This window comes from Drosophila obscura, unplaced genomic scaffold (assembly GCF_018151105.1).
Source record: "Drosophila obscura isolate BZ-5 IFL unplaced genomic scaffold, ASM1815110v1 contig_186, whole genome shotgun sequence".
NCBI lineage: Eukaryota > Metazoa > Arthropoda > Insecta > Diptera > Drosophilidae > Drosophila > Drosophila obscura.
The window spans coordinates 1,159,626-1,175,818 of NW_024542774.1; the positions used below are offsets into that span (position 1 = coordinate 1,159,626).

Sequence of the window (16,193 nt, forward strand, 5' to 3'; positions counted from 1 at the left end):
ATAAAAGTGTCAGATTAATGTCGCTTTTGAACTTTGTTTCACTTTCACCCTCGGCGAGCACACACTTGCACACTTTTCACAATGGCAGATCAGCTGGAGGATAACGCAATGGACAAGGAATTCAATCAGTTCTGGGACAAGGTCAGCTGCTACGTTGCGGCGAACTTCCCCTACGACGAGAGATGCGAATTTGTGTTGAATGCCACGGACTGCATTACCGAAACCATATTTGTGCCCTACATGCGGATGCTGGCGTGCGACCTGAAGTGCAGGAATCAGTTCCAGGAACTGGTCTACCTCACAATGTTTGTGGCACTCTGCCTGCAGCTGCTGATGTGCCTGACCCATGTGGTGGATATGTAGTAAGTTGACATGGCCTGTCGGTGCAACGATGCGCGCATACCCGACTATCTATCTCCCTTTAGCTACAGTCCAGCCCTGAAGGTCATCTCCCAGATGATGCATATGAACGAGCATTTGGCGGGTGTCACCCTGCTGGCATTTGGCAACACCTCACCGGATCTGGCCGCCAATTTGGCGGCCGTTAATGAGGAAGTGCCAGTGTTCGCCAATTCCCTGGCAATGGCCCTGTTTGTGTCGATGTTCACCGGCGGCATGATCTGCTATATCAGTCCCTTTAAAATGAATACCCATAGCACGGTGCGCGATATACTGTTCTTTATACTGGGAGTGGCCCTGCTGGAGTATGTAATGGCCTCCCACGGTGCTGTTACCATGAACGAATGCTTTCGTAAGTCTCGCTAGGATCCTCCTCTATATCTCTATATGGGATATCTGATATAAGTGCCTCTCCTTCATGTCAGTGTTAGTTGTGGTCTACATATGCTACATTATAGTGAACATCGTGGACGTGTATCTAATGCGAAAAGCCATGATCGGTGAGTGCCATAGCAGATATGATATCCCGTGGATATTCCTCTATTCTATTCTGTTTTTGGTAGTACTGGAACGCCAAATAGCCGAACTGCGGGATCAGCCACTGACGGTGGAGGTCAGAATGAAACGGGAAAAACTGGAGGAGCAATACGCAGAATATGCCGAGGATGCAATGGTCGAGATATTGGAGAGGCCTGACAGTAGGATTCGAGTCTCGGTTCTCAACCCCGTCCGCGATAAACCCTCCTACGCCACCAAGCGTGCTTCGCGGGTGCGCATCAGCGTTAACCCACATGCCACCAAGAGTGTTTTTTATAACCTAACGGCTGGCCGGAACAAAGGGCTCTTGACGGATTTCCTAAAGACTCTGAATCCCATCGATGCCGAGGAATGGCGGGAGGAAAACATGTTTGGGCGCGCCTTTCTGCTGGCCATGGCTCCGGCGAAGTTTGTGTGCGCCGCCTACATACCCCTCGTGGACCATGAACTGGAGAAACACGGCTGGAGCAAGCTGCTCAACTGCATTCACACGTTCCTGAATCCGGGCATCACCATTGTCGTCTCCACAGGTGAGTGCGCGGGAACTTGTTGTGGAGTCTGTTGTGCACTTTTACGTCTTGCAGCGCTGCTCGGCTCCGATAAGAAGAAATTTTGGTACTTGGAACTGGGAAAAACATACTCTTACGGGTTGTATTCCTGTGCCGTCACCGTACCCGTGGCCTTTGCGATCTTTGTACATTCCCGGACGGATGTGCCGCCCGCCTACCACTGGGTGAGTGCCGAGTGCTGAGTGGTCCACTTTCCGGGTGATAGGTAATCTATTTGCTGGTTCAAACTGTCCTTCAGCTGTACACGATCATGAACCTGACTGGCTCCACCTTCCTGATTTTCGTCTGTGCGTCGGAGATCGACAAGCTGCTGGGCGTGGTGGGCAACATATTGAACATAGACGAGGACTTTATGGGCGTCACAGTCAACGCCATTACTCAGGCCTTGGGGGATCTGGTGGCCAACACGGCCATGGCCTATCAGGGCTATGAGAAGATGGCCTATGCGGCAGCCATCGGAGGTCCCTTCTTCAGTGAGTCCTGCAGCCTTTGTTGCCGAATAGTTTACTGAGCTTATTTTGCTGCTCCCTCCTTAGACGTGCTCCTGGCCACGGGCGCTGTTATGTATGCCAAATTAAAAATTGGCATGGAGGTGACCATCGAGGAGCAGACAGGACAGTATGGAACCAATGCGTACATTTTCCTCAATCTAGGTCTCTTTGCCACGCTGCTGTGGACCTCAACGCTGGACTTTTTTGCCCGCCGCTCCATGGGAATATTCTCGATGGGCCTATACGTTCTATTCCTAATATTTTCAGTCCTAATTCATGAGAACATCATTCATTCGTTTGCCGATGATCCAACGGTGGAGCCATCGTTGGATCTGGACTGATAACGGATGGGATATCCAATCGAAAATATTTATTTGATCAAATTTCGAATCACTCACTAATGGAACTGAATAAATTAAACGCAGCTCACTACAGTATTTATCCCTTTTACTATGTCAATTTCTGTGCAGAAAATCGCTGGCTGGCTGGCTGCCACATCGAAATAGTACTTAAGAGTACGTATCCATTTGGCAAAGGAAACCAAATAAATATCATAACGAAGCAGCTGAGGATAGTTCAATGTATAACTAATAAGTTTCCTGTCGAGTGGAGGAGGTCCTTGCAAATCCTTGCCCAGCGACAGGCGGAAGCATTTCCATTTCTTGGAAATGAAAGAAATGGCAACGGATGTTGCCGTTTTACTGACGTGGCATTCTCTCTCTCTCGGGGGAAGGGAAGCTTTGCCCTTGTTCATTCTGGTTTTTCCTCAAATATGTATGTTCTCTTGTATGTATGTATGTTAGTTTCTATGCTGCTATCATTGAAGGGACACCAGACTTTGAAACTCTTCAAAACTGAAGCATTCGTACAGGAGCTTTAAGTCTTAGACATCTTCGGAGTGAAGCAAATTCAACAGAAATACATTTCAAGCCCCACATTCACCCTCCACTGCGAACACACGGAGCGCACAATCAACGGCAAAAGGCATCACGGCATTACGCATACGCCCCAAAGTCTGCCACATGTCCCGTGCTCCTTACTATGAGTGCGAGTACTTTTCACACCTCAGCAGCGATGACAAATCGGTTAAGTCAAACGTAAGTCTACGCTAATTGCAACTAGGCAGGTCACAAGCCGATTCGTGGCAGGCGATTCATTAGCCACACAACAAACACACATCGAGAGGGGCGACACCACCACAATGACCGCCAAGAACAGCCACAGTCACAACCACAGACTATCTAGTGAAGTGGCAGTGGCAGTGGCCCAGTTTCAGGCCCACAGCCGCACTGACATTAATTAGGGATTGCATAATTTACAGCTGTAGAGTTGAACAGTTGTAAGTGTAACTGTTGCTGCTTTTCCTGCCACCGCGCTGGCACTGGCTGACTTCCGGTGGTGCAACCTGGCGTATACGCAACGTGCCAGCCAGCTAATTGAGTTATAATGCTAAGCGGCAATTTATGGCAAGAAGCAGGAGCAGCAGCAGAAGCAACAGCAGCCAAGACCGTCTCCAGACATAAATCACCACGCAATGCAGCGCCGGGTTTGGAAGGGCCGCCCCCTTGGGTTATTTAATATATCCCATAAATATGTTTCTGTCCAATATTCCCATCCCCCGACTTCCGGACAGACATATTTTTGCCCCTTTAGCCAGCCAGCCGACAACTGCAGCGCAAAGTTTCTCGACGGAAATGGCAAACAGCAAACTGAACTGAAACTTGTGAGATATTTTCGGTATTTCCTTGGTATATTTTCCGTTTATTAAGAAAAATGATGAAGTTGCCGCCGCCTACCAGAACCAGAACGAAGCCCCGCCACGCCACGCCACGCCATCGCCCTACCCGCCCCAACTCCTTGTAATTTTTATACGTACAACTTGTTATGAATAGTTTGTTGTGGCAAGGGACCTGCCATAAAGTTGCCTTCAAAAACTTTGCAAGTCTCCCAAAATCCTGTGAGAAGAAAACTATGAGAACCATTTTAACCAATTCGGAGTCCATGATTGAGCTGAACAAAAAAATAACCAAGCTGCAGAGCTGTCTACGAAATTTCTTCGAAATTCCAGATGCAGTTCAGTTTTTGGTCTATAACGGAATCTTTCATCCACTTTGTGGTATATGTAACTAGGGTATAGTCTGAGTCCAAACTCAGGCAATGCTAAAACACAAGCAAACCTAAAAAAAACAATAAATAAACACAAATCAATAATAAATAAATTAAAATTATTTAATGAATATCATTCGATTACGAGTAGAAAAAATCCCCTGAATCGATGAATGATTTTCGCAATTTGTAATCATATTTTACGCACACGTGTGCTCTGCTACTACAACAGAAATTTATGATACTCGTATTCTGATAAGGAACCACACGCCACCTTAGAAATAAATTCATTCATTAGGCGATAAAAAGTAGACGACCACTTACTCATAGACCAATTGTCTATCCATCTACCGAGATACAAGTTACAATCCCAGCTATGTATGATTTGATGGACTCTTTAAACCATTTGCATCGATGGCCCAGTCTGAATGGCTCCTTTGAACACCCAAAGGTCTGGGCCATCCAAATCAATTTTGGCTCATGCATAAGCAAGCAGCTGCCAATTGGAATGCGATTTCGCACTTGTGCATTAAATATTTGATGACTTTCACACCGAATCATGGCCAAAGACCAAGGCAATGGGATAGTCCTTGCTCCATTCTTATTTTTTCACTTTCCATTTGGGATTGCCTCTCAATGTGAGAGCGTGAAGGAAAATGCAAAACAATTTTGGTAACAAGCAAAATGCATCAAATCTCATGGACGTCATGGCTGGGCCCAGGTTTGAGCTGTGCTGGGCTGGGCTGGGATCGGGGGACTCGGAATGGTTGGAGTGGCGAAAAGAGAAACCAAAGCTGTTGCAAAAACATGTCCCATTAAGTGCACGGATAGAGGGTACCGCCAGATAGACAGTCAGATGGACAGGCTGGCAGGCAGGCAGGAAGTCTGAGGGTCTTGAGTGCTTTTATTGCTGCCGGAACTCTGTGTTGCATTTGCCTTTGAAGCTGACGCTGGAGATGGCTTCCGCATCGTTTTTTTGCCTCTCTACGAGTACGAGTATGTGCCTCCCCTTCTTGGTTATGCAATTGTACTTAAATGTAATGGTTATGCTTCAGCTACAGTCGGAATAAGAGCCGGAATCAAGTGAAATTTACATGTAAGACCCAATATTAATGTTGCCCCAATTTGTGGTGCAGATATGAACTGTGAAAGTCAGTTTTCCCCCTCAGTTTGACCTACTTGTGGCCTCTATCTTTGGTTCCTTCTTTGCATCCACACTGTCGCACAAATCACTGGCTCCTTAAACGCTGACAGAACACCAACCCCGAACCACTTTAACCCTAATTAACGCGACGCTTTCGCTGTCGTTGCCATCCGTTTTCCTTCATTATGCAGAACGCTTTTTTCTGTAATAGAGACGATGCTGGTGGCTGGTTGCTGCTGCTCAAGTGGCAGGACAGAACTTGGAAGCGATTGCTCCACTGAATTTCAATGGACTGTCAGTTCTTGTGGACGACTTTGTCTTTGGTATGCATTTCACTGGGTGCGGCTTAACTATGATACTTCATTAGTTTAATTAGTCTGTGTGTCGGATCAGGCTGCTTCTACTGAAAGTTTAAACATATCATGTATGCATGGAAGGTGAAATAAATAAGGAATGAAGCACAAGTACGAGCAGAAGTACATCTTTACTTTGGATTAAAGAACTGATCCTTGGAGAACTCGTGCACAATGTCCCACTCCACACCACAACAATAAATGATGAATATTACAAATATCAGCCACATGAAGATGCCAGCGGATCGACGGGCGTAGAAATTGAAGGTCAAGCACCACCACAATGTGGCTATGATGGTGATCATGAGGAACAAGTAGCAGTTCTCCCCGTGCTCGCCATACAGCCAGAATGCAGCACCAGCCGTGCGAACTTTTTCATTAAAGATAAAGGAAACGCCCATGGTAACAACAATGGCTGTGCGGAAATAGACTATTGAGAATGAACAAATTGCAGCCGAGTACTCACCAAACACGGGACCGCCTATAATGGCGGCAAAGGCCATTTTCTCGTAGCCCTGGAGGGCCAGATTGGAGTTGGCAATTATGTCCGCCATCGCATTGGCAACTGAGCCAACGGTGATGGCCATAAAGTTACCCGATAGATTGAAGACAATGCCCACAATGGAAGTTAGCACCTCCATTTCGCTGGCACACACCCAGATGATAACGATTGAGCTGATGAAACTGAACACTATAAAGATCTAGGGGGTAGAGGCGGAGAGAAGGAAGAGGAGGGTAGATGTGCAGCGGAGTCATCGATGTAGATGATGTCTTACAATGTGATAGAAGGGCGGCACATCTGTGCGACTGTGAATGAGGACAACTGTGGCCAGAGGCACTGTCACACAGGGGGACCACATTGAGATGCTCAAATTGGGGACTATGTACCAGGCGTAATATTCATTGCTGGCCGAAGCTAAAGGGAGAGAGTAATGATAATAACGACGATCCATCCTATGCACACGTGTGGGATACCTACAATGCACCAAGGTGATCATGATGAACGGATTCGTGATGATCTGCGTGCAATTGAGCAGCTTGCTCCAGCCGTGCTTGTCCTTTTCATAGTCCACAACGGGGACAAATAAAATGAGGAAAAAATACAGTGGACTTCGAACGATCAGAATGATGCGCTGACACCAGCCAGCCAACTGCCATTCCTCCATATCAATGGGATTCAGAGACTCAAAGAATTCGGTAACCAGAAAAAGATTCTTCGGATTTCGCACATTATAGAGGATAGTTCGGGTGGCTACATGGTTAACGACTTGGGGACGAATTCGCTGCTTTGTGTTGAAAAAGAAGCCCTTCTCGATTGATCCAGATTGAGTTCGATTGAGCTGTTTGGTGTCGTTGATATTCAATTCGTCATCCCGTTCCAGTTCACTCAATAAACGCTTCTTTTCGGATATCTCGCCTTCGGTGGCAGGTGAAGTTTTCAATCGAATAACTTCCTTTCGAAGCTCTACATTGTTTAAATACAAATACAATAAAAATATAAATTGGTTACGATTTCAGGACTTACTTTTTATGGTGTAGCGCAGCAGCAGAAGGTCCAGTATGTTGATAATCAGATAGGAAAGATAAATGGAAATAAGCTCTAATCCAAATCATGGGTGAATGAATGGTTATTTTGGAGCAATCAAACGGGAACATGGAACAGAGGATCACACTTACGAACAGCCTCAGCTATGGACACGTTTCCCTCGCTGAATATTATCGAACGGAGCGTCACCACACTGAGCAGCAGGAAGAGAAGATCTCGAATGGTGCTGGGACCGTTCATCTTGAAGGGTTTCAGGAAGCAGACCATACCGCCACTTAGGAGTATGATGACGAGGGAGTTGCCCACTGTTATCGTGAATATGGGTGCGTCGGCTCGAATGGGCATTAGATTGGCTATCAAATCGGGACATGTATTGCCAAAGGCCAAGAGTGTAACGCCCGCCAGATACTCATTCATATGCAGCTTCATCGAAATGATCTTCATGGCAGGAGCGAAACTGCAGAATGGCATGGGGATGGCATGGGGATGGCATGGAGTAGCAGCTAAACAACATTGAGAGCATATCCTTGCCAACTTACAACACGTCAATGGTTAGGGTCATGAGCAGGAGAAAGGCAATCACAAGCAGACAAAATAGCACCATCACCGAAATCTCCGTGAACTTATCGGATATATGGAACGCACAGTACATCATCTTGAAGTAGTTGAACAGATTGATGATGGTCTGACAGTCCAGCACTTGTCTGGCCATCATGCACCGTCTCTCGTATGGCAGCTTCATCACCGTCAAGCAGCTCATCTGATTTCACAAAAGGAATGGAAAGGATGCCTAGGAAGTCCCAGAGGATTGACCATGACTATGACTATGACTTACGTTCTTGAGATACGTATAGAACTCCTGGTCCAGGTATGTCCAGTTCAATTTATTAACTGGATCAGCCATTATGCAGACTTTCTTTCCTTCGATATGTGAATATTAAAACTATTTTTATGCAAGTTAAAAGCGTTGAAGGGAATCGAACGAACACCTACGTATACTCGAACATAGGTATATTCTGAGGGTTCTTCAAAACAAAACAGAAATATTTCCTTGGAGGAAAACCAAAAATAGCCAAGTGATTGCCAGCCAAGATGTCTACGTCAGCGATTTGATAAGCAGCCACCGTATAAATCAATATCAGAGGACTGTGTACTGTACCAGGTACCTAGGTTCTTCCCCTAACGAATAATAGAGGAGACTGCTAGTGGCATTGTAAATCAGTTTAATATACATTAGTGCCTCGATAAGATGTCCATTCCAGTCCGTTCCAGTGGATCGTTCCAGTTTGGTATAAAAGCACCGCGTTGGCGAAGGGCTTCTCCATCAGAACCAGAACTGTCCATAGTCATGGTGTCCAAAGTTGCTCTTCTTCTCGCCGTGCTGGTGTGCAGCCAGTACATGGCCCAAGGCGTCTATGTCATCTCCAAGGCAGAGTGGGGCGGCCGTGCTCCCTTCTGGACTGTAGCCCTGGGCAACTACCTCGGCTACGCCATCATCCATCACACCGCTGGCTCCTACTGCGAGACCCGGTACGCGTGCGAGGCTGTCCTGCGCAGCGTCCAGAACTACCACATGGACTCCCTGGGCTGGCCCGATATCGGCTACAACTTCCTCATTGGCGGCGATGGCAATGTGTACGAGGGCCGTGGCTGGAACCACATGGGTGCCCATGCCGCCGAGTGGAACCCCTACAGCATTGGCATCAGCTTCCTGGGCAACTTCAACTGGGACACCCTGGAGCCAAACATGATCGCCGCTGCCAAAAACCTGCTCAACGACGCCGTCAACCGTGGCCAGCTCAGCTCTGGATACGTCCTCTACGGCCATCGCCAGGTCAGCGCCACCGAGTGCCCCGGCACCCATATCTGGAACGAGATCCGCGGCTGGTCCCACTGGTCCGGCTAGAGACATAGAAAAATAAACGAACCCGAGCACAAATAATATCTACCATTTTTATTGGGGATAATAGGAACAAGGAACAAGGAATCCGAATTACATTGGCTCCCTTTGTATGTCATCGTTGAAGCCATGCACAAAGCCCCATTCCATGCCAGCGGTGTAAACAAAAAACAATAAAAATATGATCCACAGGAATATGCCGGCGGAGCGTCGGATAAAGAAGTTGAAGGTGAAGCACCAGCACAATGTGCCTATAATGGTGATCATGAGGAATATGTAACAGTTCTCCCCGTGGTAGCCATAAAGTGGCGACGCCGTCCCTTCGTGGCGAACACTCTCGTTATACAACAGGGACATTCCAATGCTCATTATGTTGTCTGCAAGCAAAAATGTGAGATGATAGATTTCAGATGTCACTGGGGCATAGATCTCTTTCACTTACTGAGAAGTGGTCCACCGATTATGGCCGCAAATACCATCTTCTCGTAGCCCTGCAGGGCGAGGGTTGCATTGGCTATTATATCCGCGGTAGCAATCGACATCGAGCCAAAGGTGATGGCCATGAAGTTTGAGGATACGTTGAAGACAATGCCCACAACAGAAGTTAGCACCTCAATTTCGCAGGTGCAAATCCAGATGTTCACAATCGAAACTGTGAAGCTCAGGCCGACGAAGACCTAGGGATTGGGCGGGTGGTGTTTGATACAGAAATACTCGCACCATTGCCATTTCTTACGATATGGTAGAAGGGCGGCCGATCTGTGCGACTATGAACGAAGACAGCAATGGCCAGAGGCACTGTCAGCAGCAAGGACCACTTTGCGTAGGAAAATTGTAGAATGAGGTGCCAGCCGCTGTATTCGTTTACCATCATTGCTTAAATGAAAAGAATCGAAAGGGTAGGAATAATGAGATGATTCACTTCAGTCCTGCAATACCCACAATGCACAAGGAAAATGTAGAAGAACGGTGCCGTGATGAGCTGAATGCAGTTGAGCAACTTGCTCCAGCCGTGCTTCTCCTTCTCATAGTCCACATATGGAATGAGCAGCAGCAGCAGGAAAACCAGTGGACACCCGATAATCTGGTAGAAGCGCCAACACCAGCCACCCAGCTGCCAATCCTCCATATCAATGGGATTGAGGGACTCGAGGAAATCGCTGATTAGATACAGGTTCTTCGGATTTCGGTCATCGTGCAGCATTTTTCCAGTGGCATTAAAGTCAACTGGCTCGTGATGGTCCACCGACTTGGATGTGGTTAAGATAGCAGCGTTGTTACCCTTGAAGAAGCGACGTCTTTCCGCGATCTTACGCCGGGAACTTGCGGTGTCCGTGATAATCATTTCGTCGTGAATTTTCAGATCTAATATTGCAAGTCGTTTTTCTGTGATCTCTTGGTCCCGCTGTGCGCCAGGCGGCTTGCTCATCAATTCGTAGAGTTCCCTTCGAAGTTCTAGCAGATGCAAATCGAAAAAAAATGAAAAATTGACTTAAAATGACTATTCACTTACTTCTGATGCTGTGGCGCAGCACCACGAGATCGATGATATTGATGGACAAATAGATAAAGTAAATAGAAATCATCACTGGAATGAGAGAATTCGAATTTAATTAAATTGCGAGCATAGGATAGGGAGAGGAGAGGTTCGGTTTACCAAGACTCTTGACAATGGTCACCTTTCCGCCGTATAATATTATGTATCGTGCCAGCTCCACAGAAAGCAGCAGAAACAGAAGGTCCCTGGTGGTGCTGGAGCCGCTCAACTTGAATGGCTTCAGGAAGCAGACCATGCCGCCACTTAGGAGTATGATGACCAGGGCATTGCCAGTGACGATGGAAAATATAGATGCATTGCCTCTAATTGGCGCTAGGTTGCCAACAATGTCTGGTAATGCATTGCCAAAGGACAGCAGGGTAACGCCTGTCAAATACTCATTCATGTGCAGCCAAACGGAGACGATTTTCAAAGCCGGAGTAAAGCTATGCAAGGGAATAAATTCCAAGACACTGCAGGAGCAACAGATCATCAGCGACTTACTACAACCGAATGCTCGATGACATCAGCTCCAGAAATGCGAGGCATATCATAATAAATAGAAACATCACGCATATCTCCGTGAGTTGGTCGTGAACGTTAAACAAGCAGTACAGCACTCGAAAGTAGTGGAAGATATTCACGATTACATCGCAATTCTTCACTTCGGTGGCCATCATGCAACGCTTGTTATAAGGGAGTCGCATCATCGTCATACAGCTCATCTGCAACAGGGAAGGATAAAGTGTTGTGTGCCGTTACAGCAGGTTACTTACATCCGATAGATAGTGACGGAATTCATACAAAATGCTTAAGTCAGTCTCGTTTACATTATCAGACATTGTGCAGATTGTCTCTATTATTGAATAGAACAAATATAATTGAGTTTCGATTTACTTAGTTAACAGACTGACTGAAATTGTACGACCAACTTTGTGCTTGTACAAATCCGAAAAACTCGGAGCTCGGTAATGAAGAATAAACCATAAATGATGTCCTGTCATGTCCCCCCAATGGCTAACTGCTTTTGCCATAACTCTGGAACTATGACAGATCGTATTTACTCGAAGAATGCATGATTGAGCAATCGGGAAGCAATCGTATGTTTAGATATATGAAACTGTCTTTTCCGTTTCAATCACAACTATATTTAACTTTATTTTAATAATCTCCATTATCCATATACTCGTACAAAACGCTTGGCCATGCGGCATGAAAGTAATAGTACCTTCTATGCCATTGACTATAGTGAGGTAAGTAATTTCCCCATTGGCACTCATTTAGGGTGGACTTAACAGATTATGTATCGCGCAGATGAGCTGCTTTAGCATTATGAAATTTGACTTTGAAGATCGATGCAAGTTGGCCGTCAAGGTGGAAGAGTGCGATATTCTCTCGACTATGGTACACTATTTCGTCCTTATGTACTGCGACCTCGAAATACGAAGCAAAGTGAGCGAGCTGTGCGCTCTATTCTTTATCCTCGTATTGGTCATTTCTTTAATGGTCATCATTAGCATTGTCGTGGAGTCTCAGTGAGTGATGTTATCTGAGGGGGAATTTAATCTACTAATGCCCAGCTATCCCCTCAGCTTCAGTCCCATGCTGAAGGTCATATCGATGAAGATGGGCCTAAATGAGTACGTGGCCGGTTCTACGCTGCTCGCCATTGGAAATTCCTTGCCGGACGCACTGGCAAACATGTTGCCAGTGAGATCCGAGGCACCAATGTTCGCCATTTCCATCAGCAATTCTATGGCCATCGTCCTGGTATCCGGCGGTATGGTTTGTTACCTGAAACCCTTCAAGATGAATCCCAACAGCACCGTCAGAGATCTACTCGTTCTGATACTGGCGTGTGAAACCCTCACTTTTATATTGCTCAGGCACAAGCACCTATACGCCAAAGATGGGATATGTAAGCAGCTTAAATTCCTATATTGAATGATCTCTCGCTACCTTACACAATCCATTTACGATAGATCTGATTTGTGGATACTTCATTTACTTGATTGTAATCATTGGCGATCTCATTGCTGCGCGAATGACCGTCAACTGTGAGTATTCTCTTCACTCTAAGTATTCGAATGTGTGTTTTCTTGACTTCGACTGTTTTTAGCGCTACGTAGACAAATTGCTGAAGCAAATCGGAGACCAGCTTCAGCGGAACGGAGGGCCCAGATAGCGCGGATGAAGTTCAAACTTAAGGAATTGGAAAAAGATCATCGGTTAAGTATTCACCGACACAAGAAAAAACGACGAAGCTCCTCTTGGGGAGATTCCAACGACAGCGACCAGCCGCATCACATAAGGGATGAATGGACTCATGGATTCACCACACCCTGGCCAAAGAAAATCAATGCGGATGTGGATTTCGAGGAAACGCGCACGATACTGCATTCGAGTGAGAATTCGAAGAATCTGTTTCTGTTCGCAGATTTCTGGGACACCGTGATGCCCATAAATATGGAGGAATGGGGCTTTTGCGGGATGCTTTGGTCGGCTTTTGCTGCTATTAAAGGCACCTTTAGAGCTCGTCTGTACGTTATTTCTGCCCACTGTGGACTACGAGAAGGACAAGCACGGCTGGAGCAAGTTGCTCAACTGCATACAGATAATCACTTGCCCCTTAATAATGATTACCCTGGTTGACTGTAAGTATATCCATATGTTTATATATTTTGTATATCCTCTAAGTATCTGTATATGGATTCTCCCTTACCTTAGCTATCTTTGTGAGTCAATTCAGTAACTGGTTTATTGATCTTCAATTCTCCTATGCCAAGTGGAGTCTGTGTGTCACAGTTCCCCTGGCTATTATTGCATTCATTCATTCCCGAACCGACATACCGCCCCCGTATCATTCGGTGAGCACTGAACCTCAAGCCCATAGCCACAGAACCTGCCATTAACCAATGTACTCGTACTCCAAAGCTATTCCTTGGACTGAGTTCAGCCGGTTCGCTGGTAATAATGGGGATCTGTGCTGCCGAGCTCGAGATCCTGTGCTGCATTGCGGGACTGATTGTGTACCTATCCGAGAGCTTCGTCGCCGTCACCTTCCGTTCGCTGGCCGCTTGCGTCGGAGACATGATTGTTGATGTTTCCCTGGCCTTGGATGGCTACGAACAAATGGCCTTGGGCGCCATCTTAGGTGCTCCCATATTTAGTAAGTCAAGATTACATCATCGTATCCCCTACCGTATCCATTGGCTTCTTTTCCGCATCACCAAATTCAGATATTATGATTAGCATGGGCTTGGCTGTCCTGCTCCAGGAGACTGTCCGCCATGGCTCCACATTTTTCCTGTTCGGAAGGATGGGCGCGAACTGTTACATCTTTTTCAATGTGGCCATTGTATTCATGTTGTGGTGGACTGTGACATTCAACTTCTTCGCTCGCCGCTCAGCAGCCATATTTTCGTTTATTTTGTATGCCATTTTCATCCTGTATTCCGGCTTGGTTGAATGGAACTTGATTCATGAGTTCGCCAAAGATAGTTATATTGATCCGAAGTAAAATAAAAACGTAGCTACTCGTTTCCTATTTCCCTATTTCCTTATAGAAACATTGCAAACACCAAACAAATTGCCAGTCAATGTGTCGCCCCATGTGATTTGATAAACCCCATTGGAGTGGCCGCTCTTATAAATCAGAAAACTGCGACGAGGCTTGTTCAGAGAGGTTCTTCCCCCAACACGAATTAATGTTTAGTGGCATTGTAAATCAGTTTCATATAGAAGTACCTCGATAAGATGCCATTCCCTTTCCAGTGGATCGTTCCAGTTTGGTATAAAAGCACCGCGTTGGCGAAGGGCTTCTCCATCAGAACCAGAACTGTCCATAGTCATGGTGTCCAAAGTTGCTCTTCTTCTCGCCGTGCTGGTGTGCAGCCAGTACATGGCCCAAGGCGTCTATGTCATCTCCAAGGCAGAGTGGGGCGGCCGTGCTCCCTTCTGGACTGTAGCCCTGGGCAACTACCTCGGCTACGCCATCATCCATCACACCGCTGGCTCCTACTGCGAGACCCGGTACGCGTGCGAGGCTGTCCTGCGCAGCGTCCAGAACTACCACATGGACTCCCTGGGCTGGCCCGATATCGGCTACAACTTCCTCATTGGCGGCGATGGCAATGTGTACGAGGGCCGTGGCTGGAACCACATGGGTGCCCATGCCGCCGAGTGGAACCCCTACAGCATTGGCATCAGCTTCCTGGGCAACTTCAACTGGGACACCCTGGAGCCAAACATGATCGCCGCTGCCAAAAACCTGCTCAACGACGCCGTCAACCGTGGCCAGCTCAGCTCTGGATACGTCCTCTACGGCCATCGCCAGGTCAGCGCCACCGAGTGCCCCGGCACCCATATCTGGAACGAGATCCGCGGCTGGTCCCACTGGTCCGGCTAGACATGACCATAGAAATATCAATAAAACTAAATGGAGACATTAATTCTTGGATTGATCTAGGGGAGTGGACTGCGAGGATAAGCATGTGGGGGGGGGGGCATTAGTTTGAAATTTCCATTTAAGGATCGCTTTCATGTAAATGTCTAATGTACTGGACAAAAGAAAATTCCATGGCCCAAAGAGTGGGATGTGGAAGAGGCCCGCTCCCGCTCTCCATCTTCGTTTGGCAGGCAAACACTCACGTTCGAGCTGTCAAAGTATTTCATTCGTTAAAATTGACCAAAAAGTTTTCAAATTTGCGCTCAGCGAGCAACGAACTTCTGCCAACGAAGCAACGAATTTTCCGCAGAGTCGGCGGCGCGACGAGACGTTAGGATGTGTGGATGAATGGAAGGAAGCCGTTGAATAGCCATTCAAGCAGGAGAAACTTGTAGAATATCATTAAGTCGTCGTCGCACATCTCACGCTCAAATTGTTGAGCTAAACTTTGACACAAACTTGACGGCTACGTTTTAACAATAGCAGGGGACGCAATCGAGGCCCATTCGGACAAGGGACAATGAGAAATTCCTTCAAAGAATTAGGAATGAAATTCGACAACTTTTTGATTTAAGATGTGCAATGTAGCTACAAATTTTAATGCACTGTTCACTGCCGCCACTGAGCCCAAAACTCGGGCGGGAGCTCCTCAATTGGTAGCATTAACAACATCCGCCGTTAATAAAGTAGTTTTGAATAGTTTGAAGTTGTTTTTTAATGCTTAAGTTTTCAGTTTCAAGATGAATCTCGGGGTCACTTTTGCGCCGTGTTTCGTTGACCAACAATGAAACCGCGAAAGCGCATCCGGGGGGATGGTAAAGTGGTGGCTTGGCCCCAACTTATTCCCCCCCTCGGCAAGAATTGAGTGCCACCACAAAAAAAAAATGCTGCAGTGGGTTGCACGTAGCCCCTACCTTAAACTGAGCATTTATTTTCGTTATTTTACTGATTACCACTCTACAATATTTTAGATTCTAGATTCACGAGACCATTATTTAAAATGAAAATTTATCGCAATCTGCTTGAAAAAAACGCTGATTAATCCGAACCTACTTTTGGGGATTCTGATCGATTCTAATTTTTTTACTTAAGTATTAGTTTAATACTAGATCGCCCTTGCATAAGATGCATAAGATTACATGTGGTTTAGTTGAGCAACCAAAC

The 16,193-nt window shown here is 46.5% G+C and overlaps 6 protein-coding genes across 6 annotated transcripts; 4 read left to right on the forward strand and 2 right to left on the reverse strand.

Annotated features, from left to right (window-relative positions):
- The first annotated feature begins 4 nt into the window (after positions 1-4).
- Positions 5-2,426, forward strand: LOC111072592 (mitochondrial sodium/calcium exchanger protein). The gene is made up of 7 exons (XM_022364560.2): positions 5-362; positions 426-751; positions 825-899; positions 963-1,466; positions 1,521-1,669; positions 1,744-1,978; positions 2,042-2,426. The coding sequence occupies exons 1-7, from the start codon at positions 82-84 to the stop codon at positions 2,335-2,337; spliced, it is 1,866 nt and encodes a 621-aa protein (XP_022220252.2). The 5' UTR covers positions 5-81; the 3' UTR covers positions 2,338-2,426.
- A 3,295-nt stretch (positions 2,427-5,721) lies between these two features.
- LOC111072608 (mitochondrial sodium/calcium exchanger protein) lies at positions 5,722-8,117 on the reverse strand. The gene is made up of 8 exons (XM_022364588.2): positions 7,981-8,117; positions 7,685-7,905; positions 7,277-7,602; positions 7,125-7,199; positions 6,579-7,064; positions 6,376-6,515; positions 6,066-6,300; positions 5,722-6,014 (listed from the first exon to the last, which is right to left on the reverse strand). The coding sequence occupies exons 1-8, from the start codon at positions 8,047-8,049 to the stop codon at positions 5,731-5,733; spliced, it is 1,836 nt and encodes a 611-aa protein (XP_022220280.2). The 5' UTR covers positions 8,050-8,117; the 3' UTR covers positions 5,722-5,730.
- Positions 8,118-8,379: 262 nt separating this feature from the next.
- On the forward strand, positions 8,380-15,033 carry LOC111072582 (peptidoglycan-recognition protein SC1a-like). The gene is made up of 2 exons (XM_022364539.2): positions 8,380-8,434; positions 14,374-15,033. The coding sequence occupies exons 1-2, from the start codon at positions 8,395-8,397 to the stop codon at positions 14,988-14,990; spliced, it is 657 nt and encodes a 218-aa protein (XP_022220231.2). The 5' UTR covers positions 8,380-8,394; the 3' UTR covers positions 14,991-15,033.
- On the forward strand, positions 8,458-9,087 carry LOC111072581 (peptidoglycan-recognition protein SC1a). Its single transcript, XM_022364538.2, has one exon. The coding sequence runs from the start codon at positions 8,494-8,496 to the stop codon at positions 9,049-9,051; it is 558 nt and encodes a 185-aa protein (XP_022220230.1). The 5' UTR covers positions 8,458-8,493; the 3' UTR covers positions 9,052-9,087.
- Positions 9,093-11,561, reverse strand: LOC111072578 (mitochondrial sodium/calcium exchanger protein-like). Its single transcript, XM_022364532.2, has 8 exons — positions 11,359-11,561; positions 11,087-11,307; positions 10,703-11,028; positions 10,559-10,633; positions 9,988-10,500; positions 9,782-9,921; positions 9,488-9,722; positions 9,093-9,422 (listed from the first exon to the last, which is right to left on the reverse strand). The coding sequence occupies exons 1-8, from the start codon at positions 11,422-11,424 to the stop codon at positions 9,139-9,141; spliced, it is 1,860 nt and encodes a 619-aa protein (XP_022220224.1). The 5' UTR covers positions 11,425-11,561; the 3' UTR covers positions 9,093-9,138.
- Positions 11,690-14,119, forward strand: LOC111072579 (cation/calcium exchanger 5-like). The gene is made up of 8 exons (XM_022364533.2): positions 11,690-11,835; positions 11,897-12,117; positions 12,175-12,500; positions 12,565-12,639; positions 12,702-13,236; positions 13,310-13,449; positions 13,517-13,751; positions 13,822-14,119. The coding sequence occupies exons 1-5, from the start codon at positions 11,788-11,790 to the stop codon at positions 13,232-13,234; spliced, it is 1,203 nt and encodes a 400-aa protein (XP_022220225.2). The 5' UTR covers positions 11,690-11,787; the 3' UTR covers positions 13,235-13,236; positions 13,310-13,449; positions 13,517-13,751; positions 13,822-14,119.
- Positions 15,034-16,193: the final 1,160 nt, after the last annotated feature.